The following is a 17569-nucleotide window of genomic DNA, read 5'->3' as shown; positions in this document are numbered from 1 at the left end:
CCCTGTCTATCCCCATTCGGGGCTCGCCGGGCTGGGGGAAGGAGGGCGGAGAGCGCGGCGGGCGGCTGTGCTTTCTTGGAAACTCGCCCCGCGCCGCTGCTCTGCGAAGGGAGCCCGAGAGCAGGGGGTCGACTCTGCCGCCTCCCCCCCCCCCCCGCAGTGGAGCTGCGCCGCACCCAAGGCCAGGCAAGTCTGCTCCGTCCCTGAAGCAGGGGACCCCCGCGGAGACGACGGTCCCACTCGGCAGCTCCTCCCTCGGGAGTAAGACCCTTTCTGCCGCCCGGCCAGGCGGGCTTTTCTCCCGGGAAAGCGGCGGCCGAGGATCGCAACTCGGCTGCTCTAGCGCGCTCTCCCAAGGCGGAGGCGCCGCCGGCCCGCCTTCCTCGCGCCTCGAGAGCGCAGCTGAGACGATCCTGCCTGGAGGCTCTCTTCCAGGATCCCCAGGACCTTTTCGCAGCACGGACCAACGCCGCCTGGCTGGTTCCTTGCATTTATTTGCTTGCCCGGGATTATCCGCCCTCCTTCCCCGGAGCTGCGTGTTGGGAGGCGCGCTTCCCTCCCTCCGAGTCCAGGAATTTGCCGCTTGCGACATATTTCCACCGCCCTCGCCCCGAGTTTTCCTCCTGCCTCCAATAAGGTGTTTGTGCTGCTGCCTTTGGGGCAGGCGAGGCCAGCTGGAAAGACAAATGCGGCGCCCGGGCGGGGAAGGAATGTGTCCGCCGGGATGGATGCCTCGGCCCGCGCTGCTCCTCCCCGTCTCCAGGGCGAGGATCCTCGGGCTGCCCGAGATGGGAAAGAGGCTGCTGGTGCTCCCGGGACCCGGCCTGGCTCGGGGCATCGCTGGCCGGGCTGGCTGCTCGCTTCGGGCGCAGGGACAGCGAGACGCTTTCGCCTTCCTCCCGCGGCCCCTTTACGCGGGGCGGCTTTGGAACGCGCAGGCTTCTTGCTGGGTGGGGGCGCCGTGAAGCAAGGCCCCCTCCCTCCCTCCCTCCCTCCCTTCCTGGCTGGCTCCCCCCCCCGCTCCTGCCCCCTCCTGCTTCTGCCTCCCGCTTTAGCTGCCTGGACAATAGCGCCCCCCCCCCCCCCGTCCGGCATTTCGCCCCCTGCCGAGCCTTTGGTCTCTCTCCTGGCGAAGGGATGGGCCGCCGGAGTTCGGTGGCAGAGCAGCTGCTCGGCGTGCAGAAGGTCCCGGATTCCGTCCCCGCTGGCAGCATCTCCCCACAGGGCTGAGAAAGCCCGAAGAGCCGGTCAGTGCTCGACCTTCCAGAGAACCCTCAAGCGCGATGGGAGCCCAGTCGCCCCTCCTGCTGCTGTGCCCCCCAGGGCGGGCATCCAGAGCCTGCTTGTATCGGCGTGCAGACGCCCCAGCCCTGCCCCTCCCAGGCGGGCTTGTGTTGGCTGACGGAACAGGCCGCCTCACCTTAGCAGCTGCTGGCCAGCGGCCCGTCCGCCCCCATCCCGCTTTGCTCGTCGTTCCGCGGCTGGCTGCCCCTGGAGGGGCGACTCTTGCGCCCTCGCGCAGCGAACGCCGAGTCCCAAACCTCGCCGAAAGGGGGGCCGCGTTGCAGCGCAGCCCCCCCGCCGCGCACCCGTCGCCGGGCAAGCGCCATCCCCAGGCGCCCGGGGGCGCCCTGCGTGCGCGGCCTCCTCCGCGAGACCCCCCCCCCTCCCCATTCCGGGGGGATCGGGAGCGGGGAAAGCGGCTCCTTCCGCCGGAGGGCGAGGCTCCTCGGCTGGGAGGGGACTCGCCTGCCGCCGCCGCCGCCGCCGCCGCCCGAGCACCAAGAGGAGGAAGTGGAAGCGGCCGGACCCGGAGGGGGCGATGGTCGCCGGCAGGTGCCTCCCGGAGCTGAGCGGCGCCGAGGGCGGCGGCGGCGGCGGCGGCGAGAGGGGCCGGTGAGAGCGGGGAGGCGGGCGCCGGGTGCCGGCAAAGGGGGCTCCGTCTCGCCCGGCGGGGGGAATCGGGCCTGTCTGCGGGGAGAGCGAGCGAGAGAGAGCGAGCGCGACCCCCCAGGAGGAAGTGGCTCCTCTCTCCGTCGACTAGGCCCGCGGAGCAGACTCGCCACCGTCCCCCGGGGCGGGGTGGCCGGGCTGGGAGAGGCCCCTCCCGCGCGCGCACGTGTAGAAGGGCCGTGAGAAAGTGTGGGCCGTGGGGTCTGGAAGCAGGTAGGAAATTCCCCGGGGCGGGGAAGGGCGCAGATACGGATGGGGGCGGAGAGCAGCGGCCCGTCCCTGCAGGAGCTGACCGCTCTTCCTTTTCTTTTGCAGCTGATGGCCAAGGATGGAGGGGGCGAGGTCCTTGCCAGTGGCGAGGGGGGGCGCCTGGCCAGAAGCCCCCAGGTGAGTGGGGCATCCAGGGCTGGGCCTGGGCTGCTGCTGCTGCTGCCCCTCCTCCCCGTCCCAGCTTGGGGTCCCAGCATGCTCAGTTCACTGAGCCCTTGCTTTAGCCACCAGAGACTTCTGTGGTTCCAGGAAGTTCTAAACATCTCACAACATGTGCTCAGGGTGCTTATTTTCTTTTTAAATCAGGGTTGGCCAAGTGGGTTTATTTCTTTGTAAAGCATGGGGGGGGGGGAGAATTGTGTGTGTCAGAGCAAAACAAATGCATATTGTTGCCTGTTGCCCCAATCTCTGAGCTGTGCGAGATCCCGGGGGTTTCAGGCCCACTCAGCGTTCATTCCTGACATGATGTGTATTTTGCTCTAGGAAGCTTAGTTTGGTCAGAATGGAGTCTCCACTTCCAGAGTTAACACTAAATACATTAATTCTAGTAAATGAGCCACCTTAGTCACTAGAGGGCTGTGAAAAATTGTGTCCCTGGCTTTTCAGACTTGTCTACCCATGTACTATCTGAAACCAAAGGGCACATTGGTTGCAGGATGTGAATTTTTCCCCTGCTCTCTTACCCTACTACCAAGAACCTTGATTAAATTCTAAGACTTACTGGGTCCAGGGATTTAGGGGAGTCTGGCACCCACAAACACATAACAATATGAATGTCTAAAGAGGTTGGGGAACTTGCAGAAGACCATAAAGCCCTGGGTCCAAAATGGCCTAGTTGCACTACAGTTGGTAGAGTTTAATTACGACTGTGGGGAGGGTGGCAGGAAAGGGCTGAGACCAGGGTGCCCCCCCCCCACTGCAGGGGCTGCCCATATGAGTCGGGAATACTGCGCGCCATTTCCCCAGGACATTTTGTTCTGCTAACACATAGTGGGCTTTAAGGGGACACAGCCACCCAGTGGCGTAGCATGGGGGGTGCAGGGGGGCCCGGCTGCACCGGGTGCAATATCTGGGGGTTAGGGTTAGGGGGCGCAAATCCACGGGTTAGGGGCGCAAATTACTTGCCTTGCCCCGGGTGCTGACAACCCACGCTACGCCCCTGCAGCCACCGGCTCCCGCTCTGTCTTTGAGGGGGGCTGGTTCTGTTCCACAAGGTCCAGTTTCCCCCCAGCCTGGATGCCCTGAAATCTCTCCTTCAGCCCTCACCTGCCTTGCCTTCTGCTCAGCATTGCTGCTGCCGCCACCTAGAGTGAACCTTGCCAAGTTCCTCCCCCACCTTGCACACCAACGGCAGGCGGCAGAACGCGGGGAGTGGATCTGTCAGCTTCTATGGGGGTCCTGCTGGGGGTGGCAGGTGGGGAGGGTGGCATCCTTTGACCTTGCCCTCCATCCCTGCTCTCTGCAGGAGGCCCTGTGCAACCTGGATGATGAGGACAATGACGAGGTCTTTGAGAGCCCCGACAGCCAAGGCCCACGGCCGGGCTGGACCACGTCAGCCACCTTCCGCCACTGCAGCGTGGATGAGCTTTACGAGCTCCTGGAGAAGCTGGGCAGGTGAGGACCAAGGAGCACCGGCGGCCGGTGGGAAGAGCAGGGCCGGGAGGGTCTGGGGACAGCAGAACGGGTCTTCTGGGCCCAGCCCCCAGCAGCATCTCAGAGGGAAGCTGGGAGAGGCTCCTGACAGCTGCTGCCAGTCAGTGTAGACAGTGCAGAGCTCGATGACCCCTGCTGCTCTGACCTGACCAAAGGTCTCTTGCTGTGCTCTTCTCGTTGCTGCCCTTCTCCCCCTCCTCTCACCACTCAGCGGGCACTTTGGGGTGGTCAGGCGCTGCCAGGAGCGCTGCACGGGCTCCTTCTATGCTGCCAAGTCTGTGAAGGTGCGGAAGCGAAAGGGGAGCCGCCTGGGCCTGGACCGCGAGCAAGTGGAGCGAGAGGTCTCCATTCTCCAGCAGCTCCAGCACCCCAACATCATGCGCCTCCATGACGTCTTTGCCGGGAAGGGCGAGGTGGTCCTGATCCTGGAGCTGTGAGTGTCGGAGGGGAGGGACTTGCTTTTGGGGTCCACACTCTGGATTAGTCTGCTGCAGCAGAAGCAACAAGTTGCCTTGTGATACCTGAAAATATTCCTAGCTTTAACAAGGAAACCTCCATGCAAATGACCACAAAGTGACTTCCAGGCCACAAAAACTCCTTTAACAATAAACCTGTTTGGAAGCCCCCAAGCTATCAGCATTTTGCAGGAGGGGCTCAGTTGCACTTCTGGTTTGCACAATTAAGGGTGGAGTCAAAGGGCTCTGTCACCTTTGCACAGCAAATCAACTTTTAAAAATGAATGGGCTGTTCATGGTTTGGAAGGTGATGGAGAAATGCATAGAAAAGCATGAGATGAACGAATTACTAAAGGGAAGGCATAGACACACCCTGTACGAGGAGAAGGAGTAGAAATCTAACTGTTTTTGAGACTTCTGTCTCCCAGTTGCTCATAAAACTGGGGGTGCCACTACTATCGGGGGGACAGGACTCCAGGTCTCATGACACCTTTGAGAAGACTGCAAAATAAATAATATTTTGTAGCACCTTGTGTTTCTTTCCTCCTCCTAATTCCCAAAGTGGGGCAGCATAGGGAAGAGGCGGCTTGCCCCGGGGCACACGCCAGGCCAGCCGCCCCAAATCCACCCTCCCTCTCCCTCCAGCATCCACGGAGGGGAGCTGTTTGACTTCATCGCAGAGAAGGAGCTTCTGACGGAGACAGAAGCCATCCAGTTCCTGCAGCAGATCCTGCTTGGCCTGAGCTACATGCATTCCCGGCGCATTGCTCACTTTGACCTCAAGGTACGCCAGCCCTGTGAGGTGCTTCCTGGATCTCTGGAGGCTTTTGAGCAACACAGGAGTCTTCTCTGAGGGCGCCTTGGTTCTATCTCCTTCCCTGATCTCTTCTGCAGCCAGAGAACATCATGCTCTTCCAGAAGGATGCCCCCAACCCCCTGATCAAGATCATCGATTTTGGCCTGGCCCAGAAGCTCGAGGAAGGCGTGACCTTCAAAAGTTTGTGTGGGACTCCCCAGTACATTGGTAAGAGGGCAGAGCAAGCTGGGGTCCTCTCCTGTCCCAGAGCCCCCGACGGAGGAACTTCCCGTGCCCTCAAACCAGCAGCTCAGCCCCTGCTGGGGGCCGGGGTGGACTTGGCCACAGCAGAGAAAATGTTGCTGTTGGTTGTCAGACTTCTTAGTTGCTTCTTACACCAAAAAATCTCCAAGCGACTTAACAACACCTTTAAAAGCTTAAGCATACCTGATAAAAGAGACACATTCTCCTCACAGAAACACCTGCAATTAATGAAAACAAATGTTTTGGCAGCGAAACGAGAGTGTCCCAAAGGGCGTCCCATTTCTTGCCTGCTGCTTGCTCTTCTTTCGGAGGAACCTTCTCCCAGACACTTCCCCACAAAGGCAGGGCAGCCCAGAGGGTAAGGGCAGTGCTGCTCATGAGCTCCAGCTGCCTTCAGCCCCAGCCAGCCAGTGGCCAGGGAGCAGGACGGGAGTTTCAGTCCTGTGACATTGTCTGGAGCAGGGAAGCCAAGACCAGTCGGGGGTGGGCTCAGACTCCCAGCAGCGAAGAGTTAAGGATGGTAGTGGTGGTGGAGATCACCAGAGTTTGGGTTCGGAGGGGCTCCTTTTTAAAGCTGAAGAGAATAAATCCAGGAGGAGGTTAGGCAGCACCGAGGCTGTGGCGGCTCTCTGGGGCCTGAAGGCCAGGGAAGTGTCCTGTCTCTGGTTTAATGGGAACCCCTTTTTGGTTTCTCAGCGCTGACACCGTTTTGCCCATTTCTTCTTCCTCAGCTCCTGAAGTGATCAACTATGAGGCTCTGAGCACAGCAACGGACATGTGGTAAGAAGCGGTAGCAAGTGTGTGTGTGTGTGTGAGAGAGAGAGAGAGAGAGAGAGAGAGAGACTGACTCTGTGCCAACATCCTGCATGCCCTTGGGTGGCTGGGGCAGGTGGGGGAAGAGCGAGCGCCTGAGGGAGTGAGCAGGGCCCTCCAGGAAGTGCTCACGTGCCAGACTCAGGCCTCCAAAGCACCACAGGAAAAAAGGTGCACAAGCTAAGCTCATGCTGGGTTTGTGTTTTACCTGTCTAATATGAAGACGGCCACCCACACCAGCCACCAGCCTGAGGCCTTCCTCCAGTCCCACCAGTCCTCCCTGAGTCTTCCCTTTGTCTGCATGGGGTGGCCCACCCCACAGCCCTCCCGCCCTCCGCGCTGGATTTTGCATGCCCCCCAGTCCTCAGGTGTCCTGTCAAGGAATGTACTTGCTGGGTGCTCCCTTCAGCTTCTCTCTCTCTCTCTCTCCCTTTTTCTTCCAGGAGCATCGGCGTGATTACCTATATATTGTAAGTACCTTGAGACTCCCTGTATTTGAGGCTGAGGGTGGGAGCGGGCAGTGCTGGTGATGGCAGTGCAGGGCCTCAGAATTACTTACACCTAGGATGCATTTTAATCCATTAAAAATTTTAATTCGTCCTCAGAGGAAAAGAACAATTAGAAAATATGAACAAAAACATACAAATAACAAAAATATTACAAACACAGTACTCAATGCTAACAAGTCAAGAAATTGAATGGAAAATTAAGTTAATGAAGCAAAAATACTTCGAATTAGCTAACAAAACAGGTAAATTATTAGCTTGGCAATTGCGAAGTAGGCAAAAACAAAATGATAAACAAGATAAAAATAGAGGAGCAACTGATAAAAGACCCAAAAGAAATAAAGGAAAATTTCCTCAAATTTTATGAAAAATTGTATAAAAAAGAAGATGAAGAAATAACCCAAATAGAAAAATACTTAGAAGACTACAGTGGGAAGACTATAACAGAGGAAGAAAGAGCTCAATTAAATAAACCTATAAAAACAGAAGAGATCCAGGATGCGATAAGAAAGATGAAATTAGGAAAAGCCCCGGGACCGGATGGATTGTCAGCTAAATACTATAAAGTATTAGAAAACCAATTAACGCCAGTGCTATGTGACATCATGAATAATATATTAAGAGGAGGAAGGATACCAGAGTCATGGAAAGAGGCCCACATTACGATGATCCCTAAACCCGATACAGATAAACTAAACATTAAAAACTATAGGCCCATATCATCATTAAATAACGATTACAAAATCTTCGCAGAGGTAATGGCAAGCAGACTTAAAAATGTCTAGTAAATCTAATTCATAAAGATCAAGCAGGATTCCTCCCAAACAGGTTACTCAAAGACAACGTAAGGCATACTATAAACATCATTGAATATCTGGAGTGTAAGAATGAAGTACCTGCAGCGCTGATTTTCATCGATGCAGAGAAGGCATTCGACAATGTTTCATGGCCATTCCTACTAAAAAGCATGGAGAAAGCAGGGCTAGAGGGTGAATTTATGGAAGGAATAAAAGCAATTTATTCGAATCAATCTGCCAAATTGATTATAAACAACAATTTAACAAATTCATTTAAAATTGAAAAAGGAACAAGACAGGGTTGCCCTCTATCCCCGCTTTTATTCATTATGGTATTAGAGGTAATTACGAACAAAATAAAGCAACACCAGAGATTTGAGGGAATCAAAGTAGGAACGAAAGAATACAAACTAAAAGCGTATGCAGATGATTTGATGTTATCCCTAGAAGAGCCGCAAAAAAGTGTCAGTAAGGCTCTGGAAATATTAGAAGAATATGGCAAACTATCCGGTTTTAAATTAAATAAATTAAAGACAAAAATGCTGACTAAAAATCTGGGAAAGGATGAAAGAGAAAAATTAGAGATACAGAATGAAATCAGGGTGGCCAAAAAAATAAAATATCTGGGAATTTGGCTAACTACAAAAAATATAAATTTAATTCAGGACAACTATTTGACAACATGGAAGGAAATTAAAAAAGATCTAGATACATGGAACAGAGTAAAACTTTCGTGGTCGGGAAGGATGACGGCAATAAAAATGAACATACTCCCAAAAATGTTAAAACAAAATAAAAAAAATCCTTCCAGTAGCACCTTAAAGACCAACTAAGTTAGTTCTTGGTATGAGCTTTCGTGTGCATGCACACTTCTTCAGATACACTGAAACAGAAGTCACCAGACCCTTCTATATAGTGAGAAGGTAGTGAGGGGTATTACTCAGAAGGGTGGTGGGATTGGGTGATTGGCAGATAGCTGTGATGAGCCTGTTGACGACTCTTAACGACTGCAATAGGTCTTACAGGAAAAAGCAAGGGGTGAGAAGGTGAAAAATGGCTTTGTCATGTATAATGAGATAAGAATCCAATGTCTTTGTTCAGACCAGGTCTCTCCATGGTTTTAAATTTGGTAATAAGTTGCAATTCAGCAGCTTCTCTTTCCAGTTCCCAAAAATGTTATCTTTGTTCCAAAAGATTCCAGTGATTAGAGGTTCCACAATGTTTAAGGATTGGCAGAAAACTCTTTCAAAATTTATATGGCAAGGGAAAAGACTGAGAATTAGATTCAAATTACTCACAGATTGAAAAGAAAGAGGGGGATTCTCGGTGCCAAACCTGAAATTATACTTCGAGGCCTCCTGCCTTTGCTGGATCAAAGATTGGATCAGTTTGGAAAACACTGACTTGTTAGACCTAGAAGGTTTCAACAACAGGTTCGGTTGGCACGCCTACTTGTGGCTAAATAAAGAAAAGTTACATAAAGGGTTTTCAAGTCATATTATTAGAGGGCCACTATATGAAGTTTGGGAGAAAAATAAAGAACTTTTAGAATGGAAAACACCCTGGTGGTTATCACCAATTGACATTTTAACAACCAAAAAAGCAAATATGAAAGGAGAAAGATTGACCTACGAAGACCTACTGATAAGATCAGAAAGCGGCTGGAAATTGAGAACATATGAGGAGTTGAAAGACAAATTAACAGGCTGGCTGCAATATCATCAAATAAACGCAATATGGATGGAAGATAAAAAAGGGATAAGTGAGAAAAAATCTAAATTTCAGATAGAAATAATTGAAGGCAAAACCAAGTTATTATTCAAAATGTATGATATATTATTGGAATGGGACACTAAAGACGAAGAAATAAAGGAGGTTATGACAAAATGGGCAATGGACTTGGGATACAATATAGAATATGAAAAGTGGTCGAAATTATGGAGCAGTGGAATGAAATTCACGGCATGCGTCACACTCAGAGAAAATTTGGAAAAGATGATGTATAGGTGGTACATCACACCAGCAAAATTAGGAAAAATGTACAAAACAGGAAATAAGGCCTGCTGGAAGTGTAAAATTAAAGAAGGCAATTTCTACCATATGTGGTGGACTTGTGAGGAAATGAAGAAATGTTGGGATCTGATATATAACGAGTTAAAAAAAAATATTTAAATACACTTTCCCTAAAAGACCAGAGGCCTTTTTACTAGGAATAATTGGGGACGAAATTAAAAAAGAAGATAAGACACTATTCCAATATTCGACAGCAGCGGCTAGAATATTAATTGCACAAAATTGGAAAAGTTCAAATACCCCAACGGTCAGAGATTGGCAAACAAAATTATTTGAATATGTTGAACTAGCAAAAATGACGCAAAAAATTAGAAACCAAAAAAATACAAAGTTTATTAGTGATTGGAATAAATTTATGGTATATATTGAAGGAAACTATAGAAATTTAAAAACTACAGCAGGTTTGATATAAACCGTACGATGCGCAAACCATTAATGATTATTAGCTGCAGAAAAAAGAAAGAATTTTTATCAAGAAGCCCGAAATCGGGAGGGAAGGAGGTCAATAGGTGTGTAGAGGAAAGATCTAAATATCTAAAGATATAAAGATCCAAGGAATAAGACAAAGAACTGTAACAGAAATTGATGTTATTTCTGTGTTATGTATGGATACTTTTCTTTTTTTTTCTTTTTTCTAAAACTGTTGTTTTGTTTTTTCTTTTGGTTATTTTTGGTTCTTTAAGTGAAACTCAATAAAAAGAAATTAAAAAAATAAAAAATAAAATGGTGCTAAAGACGATGACTCCCTGTCGTCTCAGGCCTTTGATGACCTGAACGGCTTGATTCCAAAATCTGGTCTTGAGGTCTGGCGCTTTGCTGTTCTCCTCCTGGCGTCATGGGTTTATATTGGACCCCCCCCCCTTTGTGTTGTATGGTATGTTTTCATTGCACCTTTTCTGGAAGCTCTCCTGCGATGACAACGTAATGAAGGGCAGTCTGTAAATAAAGAAAGGAAGCTGCATCTTCCCAAATGCCCCTCCGTTCTGCAGGTTGCCAGCATTGTAGGAGCAATGGAGGAAATGGCACCCGGAGGGCAGAAGATCTCCCCCCTTTCTTGGTCCTCATTAGCTACTTTCCGTAGCTGATTTTTTAAGGACATTTGTTGATTTTGCATAAGGCTCCTTCAGTAAGTGCAAGCTCCCTTGTAAGAATTCAGGTTTTTAAATAATTCTTAAATGATTGCACGCCCGCCCGCCCACCCATGCTTGTCTGCTCTGAATAATGCCTGCTTGAGGTTTCCTTTTGATCCTACCTTCTCTGCCCTTTGCAGACTGAGCGGCATGTCCCCCTTCCAGGGAGAGACGGACGCAGAGACCCTGACCAGTGTCGTCTCCGGCACCTACGAGTTTGAGGACAAGTACTTCAGCCAAACATCGGAGCTGGCCAAGGACTTCATCCGGCAGCTGTTGGTGAAGGAACCTGGGTAATGGCCCCCCAAGGGTGAATCTCTCCAGGGTGGTTCTCTCCGGTTCTCAGTTTTCCTGTCTTAAATTCAGTTCTCCACATTTCAACAGCAATCTGCAATGGAAAAATGCCTCCTCATCAGCATTTTGGGATGAATTTCTCCTAGTGGACACATTTTGCAGTGCTTCCATAATGCATTTTTTGTGTCTTACTTTTACTAATATGTGTGTTTTTAATGAACACACAACTTAGCTGGAAGCTGCATTCAGAGGAGTGCAAATTTTGAAGGATGACTACCTTTTGCTTCTCAAATTGTTCTGAAAAGTGCAGACAAGGGAGGTTTGCCTTTGAGATTCTCCCCCTCCTTCTCTCCCTCCTTGTGGGACCTTGGCTCACTCCCCAGAGGCAGTGGCGTAGCGTGGGTTGTCAGCACCCGGGGCAAGGCAAGTAATTTGCGCCCCCTAACCCATGGATTTGCGCCCCCTAACCCTAACCCCCAGATGTTGCGCCCGGTGCGGCCAGCCCCCCCTGCACCCCCCACGCTACGCCACTGCCCAGAGGGATTCTCCTGCAGGCCTCTCTCTCTCCCCTCCAGCGGGGAAATGACTGAAAGTCAGATGTGCGTTTTTCCCTCTGTTTCAGAGACCGAATGTCGGCCGAGGAATGCCTCATCCACCCCTGGATCAAGGTCAGAGCCTGGGAGGGGAGGCTGGCTGGGGAAGCTGCCTTAGACTGAGCCAGACCTTCGGGATCTGTCCTAGAGCTCTAGGTTGAGATTTTCGGGAACCCTCCTTGGTTTCTTCTCTGCCCCCATCCTGGCCTGAACTGATGGGGGAGGGGAGGCAGGAGGATTTTGGCAATGGGCAGAGTTGCAGGTGCCTGTTTTTTCCAGCCCCTGACCCGGAAGCAGGTTGCGAACCGGAGCCGCTCCTCCATCAACATGAAGTACTTCCGCAAGTTCAATGCTCGCCGGAAGTGGAAGGTAAATTGAGCAGCCTCCCCGCCTGCACCCTCAAAGCCAGTCAGCAAAAAGAAGCTGGAGGGTGCGGGACACCTGTCCCTTGGCAGTGAGGGTGCCCTACTCTGACCTGAGCCACTATTATTATTATTATTATTATTATTATTATTATTATTATTATTTCACTTATGAATTGCTTCCTATGAGGCACTTGAAGTGATCTGCAGTGAAACAAAAGCCTATATAAAAACAGTTGCTTGCACACATGAAAACAATTCAAAAATCAAAAGAGCAACTGCATACAGTTGTGCCTTGCGACTCGAACGATTTGGCTCCTGAACACTGCAAATCTGGAAGTGAGTGTTCCGGTTTGCGAAGGTTCTTTGGAACTCAGACATCCGCGGCTTCCGATTGACTGCAGGAAGCTCCTGCAGCCAATCGGAAGATGTGCCTTGGTTTTTGAACGTTTTCGGAAGTCAAATGGACTTCCGGAATGGATTCCTTTTGAGAACCAAAGTATGACTGTATTTAAGCCCAGTTTCAAATCCAGGGCAAATCCCAGCAGCTCACCATCTCCCCTTCAGAGGCTCTTTGAAAGAGACACCTGTGGGCTGTGAGGGAGGGCCACAAGGTCTTCCTCATCTCTGCATTTCTTCTCCAGCTCTCCTACAACATGGTGTCGGCCTGCAACCGCCTCTGCCGGATGGGCCTCCTGTGCCAGCAGAAGCGGGACGAGGAGAACTTGGTGAGTGCCCTTTCCTGGGCAATGGCCTCCTTGCCCTGCTTCTCAACTCCTGACGAAGAGGAGGGGGCCGGTCCGGGAACCCTCCCCTGCCTCTGACTCCCACGTCTTCCCTCCCAACCCACCCTTGCCTGGCTTTCGTCCCCTTCACTCTGCCCTCCTCTGCCCCCCAAACAGCGCGGCTGCGAGAGCGACCAGGAGGGGGAGGCCAGCAGCCCCGTCACCCTCTTCCGCAGGCGAAGGAGCAGCTGCTCGTGATCAGGGACACCTGGAGCAGGAGGCAGCCTGCTCTTCCAACCCAGGAGGGTGCGGCACAGCATCTCGGGCAGCTCCAGCCTTCGACAACCAGCCCATGGTTGCTGCAATGTGGACAGGGAAGGGGCCTGCTGGGAGGGAGGCCAGCATTAAATGCCTGCGTTGCCCCGCACTCCTGCTGTGCCAAGAGGGGGGGGGGCTCCCACTGTGGGCGGGAGACAGCTCTCTCTCTGCCTCCAGCACCCTGGGGCTTGGCGTTTTGGTCAGATGGCTTCCAGCAGAGGCAAGCATTTGGAGCGTCTTAAAAAAAATGCTTTGTATGTATGTTTGCTTTTGGGGAGCAGGAGAATCACTTCCCAACTATTTCTGACCTACTTGGGGAACAGAACTCCGCTCCCCCCCATGCCAGCACACCCCCCCCCACTACCCATCCCTTCCTCCAGGAATTCGTGACCAAAAAAGGTCCCTGGTCACTTTTTATTAATGTGCATAGCGTTAATGATATCTATACAAGCAAAGAAATGAAACATCTGTGTCTTCCTGCTCGGCTGCTTTTTGTTTTTGCTGAATTTGGTTCACGTTAAAAGGTCAAGCAGATAAACGATTGCTTCACAAAGTGGTTTGTGAGTGATTCCCAAGGATTCAGGTGTCCCCTCTTTATAGGATTTCATGAAGGGACTGTAGACAAGTTCTTTCCTCTCTCTCTCTCTCTCAGCACCTATAATCTCCCACCCACACAGTCTGCACTGGGGGAAAAGTAATATCTGCCCACCTTGCAGAGATGCTGCCACGAGGGTTCAGTGGCCACCCTGTAGTTTAACTAGTTCAGCATAGAAAGCTGCCATTGGGCTTCATCTAGCTCAGTGTTGCCTGCACTGACTGGCAGCAGTGGCCTGCCAAGGTTTCAGATGAGAAGCCTTTCCCACCGGCACCTGGAGATGCCCTGCCACTGAGCCGCAGTGGTCCTTCCCAAGCCACGCGACACGTTGCTGCCCCCCCCCACTGCTGCCGAGGTGGGAGAGGCCGAGGGGGCCTTGAGCCCAGCAGGGCAAAGCGCCTGGCTCTATCCTCTTCCCAGAGTGTTGTTGTTTAGTCGTTTAGTCGTGTCCGACTCTTCATGACCCCATGGACCAGAGCATGCCAGGCACTCCTGTCTTCATGCCTGTTACCTTTGTCCATGGAGTTTTCTTGGCAGGGATACTGGAGTGGCTTGCCGGTTCCTGCTCCAGGTGGATCACGTTTGGTCAAAACTCTCCACTATGACCTGTCCATCTTTGGTGGCCCTGCAGGGCATAGCTCATAGCTTCTCTGAGTTATTCAAGCCCCTTCGCCACGGCGACCCATGAAGGGGCTTCCCAGAGTAGACAGCAGATAAAAATCATTCCGGAGGCTGCAGTGGGCAGAATTGGGCAGCAGGGGGCACCACAATGCAAGGACTGAGACCATGGGGAGGTAGGTCAGGAGGGCTAGTGTGAAGAGTTCAGGGTGGTTTTTGTGGGGTGGAGTAAAAAGGGTCTTCTTGTGGTCAGCAGAGGGGGCTCCAGTATATAAGGACTCTGGTCTTCTAGATATTCACACACACACTTTCATACTCGTGGAAAGAATTGTAAAAAGTATTACCAACATGGTGAATTGTTTCTGTTAATTATGCAGCTATCACTGTTTGTCACGCCCTGTGTTTCATTTCCTCTGACCCCACTGTTTACAACTCCGCCACCACTTTGATGCCGCTTTGTTTGATATATTTTGTATGTCTTAAATTTTCGTACACCACTTGTGACTTTACTGGACAGCTGACGGTTTTGCACAAGGCCTCCGCGGCCCACAAAAGTTTATTATGCCATAATAAATTTGTTAGTCTTTAAAGTGCCGCAAGATTCTTGTGTTCCTTTTGCTTTGGGGCGGAGGGCCGCCGCCGCCTCCTCCTCCTCCTTGGCAAGCGATGGCTCCTCCTCTCCCTCTGCTGCTCTGGAGCCTCTTCTCCTCAGGCTGCCTTTGCTGCCGTCCTGGTGCGTGACTCTGGCACAAGGCTTGTGACCTGCCTGCTTGTGTTTGTGGAAGTGCCCTCTGGAGCAGGGCGAGGGAATGTGGCACTTGGCCAAGACGACTCTGCGCATGCGCACACCAGCAGGCCTCTGGCGAGAGCAGACCTGGGTGACGGCCCTCCTTTGTCAGTTCTTGCACATCATGTGCCCCAACTGAGCACGAAGGCCAGCGGGAGAGGGAGTGTGCGCATTGTGCAATATATATATGCACATAGTTTTAAAGAGCACAAGTCATCACAGACGCCACACTTACTTCAATGCAGCACTGACCTTTGGGGATGCAGGATTTTTGTGTGGCCTGTTCATTGTTTCAGCTTTGGCTGCCTAGATTTTGGCAAAGGCTGTCCAGGGATTAAAGTGTTTGTACGATCTGTCAAGTTGTGCCTGATTGATTATTATCTGCTCTGCGGCTCGTTACTTAGCCAATTGCCTGGATACTTTACAGGCAACCTGTTTTGCCAGGGGTGAACTGTTTGAAATCATTACCTAAAGTCGTTAATTGAGCAAGTTGAACAGGCTGGCTTTTGGAAAGCCACAGTGAGACAGGGAGCGACTAAACGGCCACCTGATTACTAGTGTGGCAGTTGCAGCCAAGGGGTGGGACTCCCTCATCATGTTGAATAATCCAACGCCTTTTCTGTTTCGAGCTGTCAGTCTGTCAGTCATGCCGTCAGTCTTGACTAAAGCAAGTTGGGCGGCCCTTCTGGGTGCAATTCAAGGTAGCAGCTTTAATTTTACAGATTTGAAAACTATTTCACAGCCAGAAGGTGAAGCACAAAAGATTTGAGATTGTGCACACACCACACATTTAGAGCACATGACTTCCCACTAAAGAATCCTAGGAACTGTGGTATGTTGTGGGTGCTGGGAATTGTAGTTCTGTGACTACAGTTCCCAGGGTTCTTGGAGTGGGTGGGAGCAGAAATGCACTTTAAAAGGTGTAGGGCTTTAAATCAAATAGAAGCCAAACTTGACAACATAACCTAGTGGCTGAAGGGCCAGGAACCCTAACCTTAAAGTCCCACCTTTGGTCTCTAGCAGGTTGTTACCTTCCTCCAGTTTTAGTGAAGAAAGGAGCAAACAGAGTTTATAATGAAACCCAACTTTGTGTAGAAAACTAACAAGTCTGTTTGCAAAATGAACCCCAAGCCTGACGCCTGTAAAAAGGAAAAACTTTCTTTCTGCAAAGTTTGCAGTTCACGAAGGGGTGAATGAGAGTTTACTTTGACTGGACTCTGACTGGTTGAAAAGTCAGCAGTTGGCAAGGGTTTGTTTGTAAGGAAGCCGCAAGCGACACTTGAGGTTTCTGGACTACAACTCCCATAATCCCAGAGCATCAGACACACTGGCTGCTGAGAGTCCCAGTAGTGTCTGGAGGCCTGCAAGTACCCATTAAAGTTAGGACATCTCTGCCTTAGGCAGAGAAATCCCTATAGGAAGGATAGTGTTGTACCTTTTATAATTTAGTATGTGTGTTTAAATGATTATTTATCCTGCTCTTCCATCACAAATGCTCCCCCAGTGGCTTACAAATTACGTTAAAAACATAAAGACAGTTCCTGCTCTCAGACATACAATCTAAAAACATGACAGAAAAGGAAAATGGTTTGAGAAGGAAGAGGAAATGAGTACCATGTGACTCAGCCATTCAGGCGACCGACAGAAACCTCATGTGATCTACTGAGCTAACTGAGCTGCAGAGCCAACCTCTGGGAGGGATCTGAGTGGGGATGCTGAGGAGGGCAGAGGGGCAGGGCTGGGTTGGTGCTTGCAGTGAAGAGTCCCCCTGAGCACATGCAGAGTGCATTGAACGGGGAAGTCCCCACGTTTAGAGATTAGAGGAAAGGCACCCAAATGTTGCCTAGGGGGCAGCAAGGTTGGCTGGAGAAGCAGAGATAGGTCCTTGTCCTTGGAACAAATCTTAGCTCCACCTGTGAAATGGGGACTTTCTTCTGCTCTGTGCTCTAGATAGAAGAAGAAGGAAATCTCCTCTCAGAAAATGTTGAATAAGGAACGTACGAAGCTGCCTTACACATACTGCATCGGAGCAATGGTCCATCTCAATACTGGCAGCCGTGGCTTTCGGGCAGGGCATCTCCCACGCGGAGATGGTGCCAGTGGGGACCTGGGCTCTGCATGCCAAGCAGCTGCTCTGCCCCTGAGCTTCGCCCTTCCTTCCCAAACAGGAGGCGCTCCTGCCAGTTAGTGCAGTTGGTCTTCTGCCCCCCACCCGGTTTCCTGCCCTGATTTCCCCTCTGCTCCTCTTTCCTTGGCGCCCCTTTTGAGCCCCGCTCTTCTCGCCTCTGCACCCCGTTCCTGCCCTGAGGTGCTTACCCTGCCCCCCACCCCTCCGGATTGCCCCCCACTTTCTCTCCCTCCAGCGGCTGCTCCTCACTCCTTTCCTTATTTCCCAAACAAGAAAGGGAAGCCAGTTCCTCCGTCCAACCTCATCTTGCTCCAGTTGTCAGGCTAAATATTTTGAAGTAACAACCGAAAACAAACTGTTGGAACTGGCCCAGTTCTGGCTCTCCAGCCCTCGAGCAAGAGGCGGGCTGCTTCTCCCCCCCCCCCCCCCGCCACACACA

General features: G+C 51.5%; 1 protein-coding gene across 3 annotated transcripts; it reads left to right on the top strand.

Moving 5' to 3' along the window:
• Nucleotides 1–410: 410 nt before the first annotated feature.
• LOC309329923 (death-associated protein kinase 2-like) lies at nt 411–14805 on the top strand. Of its 3 annotated transcripts, none has more exons than XM_081841156.1 (13): nt 411–637; nt 2269–2340; nt 3689–3837; nt 4088–4309; nt 4977–5115; nt 5226–5355; nt 6123–6171; nt 6648–6674; nt 10851–11003; nt 11627–11672; nt 11877–11966; nt 12604–12687; nt 12862–14805. In XM_081841156.1, the coding sequence occupies exons 2-13, from the start codon at nt 2272–2274 to the stop codon at nt 12940–12942; spliced, it is 1239 nt and encodes a 412-aa protein (XP_081697282.1). In that variant the 5' UTR covers nt 411–637; nt 2269–2271; the 3' UTR covers nt 12943–14805. The 3 variants fall into 3 exon arrangements, with proteins under 3 accessions (XP_081697282.1, XP_081697281.1, XP_081697280.1); XM_081841155.1 differs by lacking the exon at nt 411–637 and adding an exon at nt 1766–1836; XM_081841154.1 differs by lacking the exon at nt 411–637 and adding an exon at nt 1999–2004.
• Nucleotides 14806–17569: the final 2764 nt, after the last annotated feature.

The sequence above is a fragment of the Podarcis erhardii genome, assembly GCF_964252035.2.
Source record: "Podarcis erhardii genome assembly, chromosome: 15".
NCBI classification, from domain to species: Eukaryota; Metazoa; Chordata; class Lepidosauria; order Squamata; family Lacertidae; genus Podarcis; species Podarcis erhardii.
The sequence above is the reverse complement of the archived record's forward strand: the minus strand, read 5'-3'. Positions and strand labels throughout refer to the sequence as shown.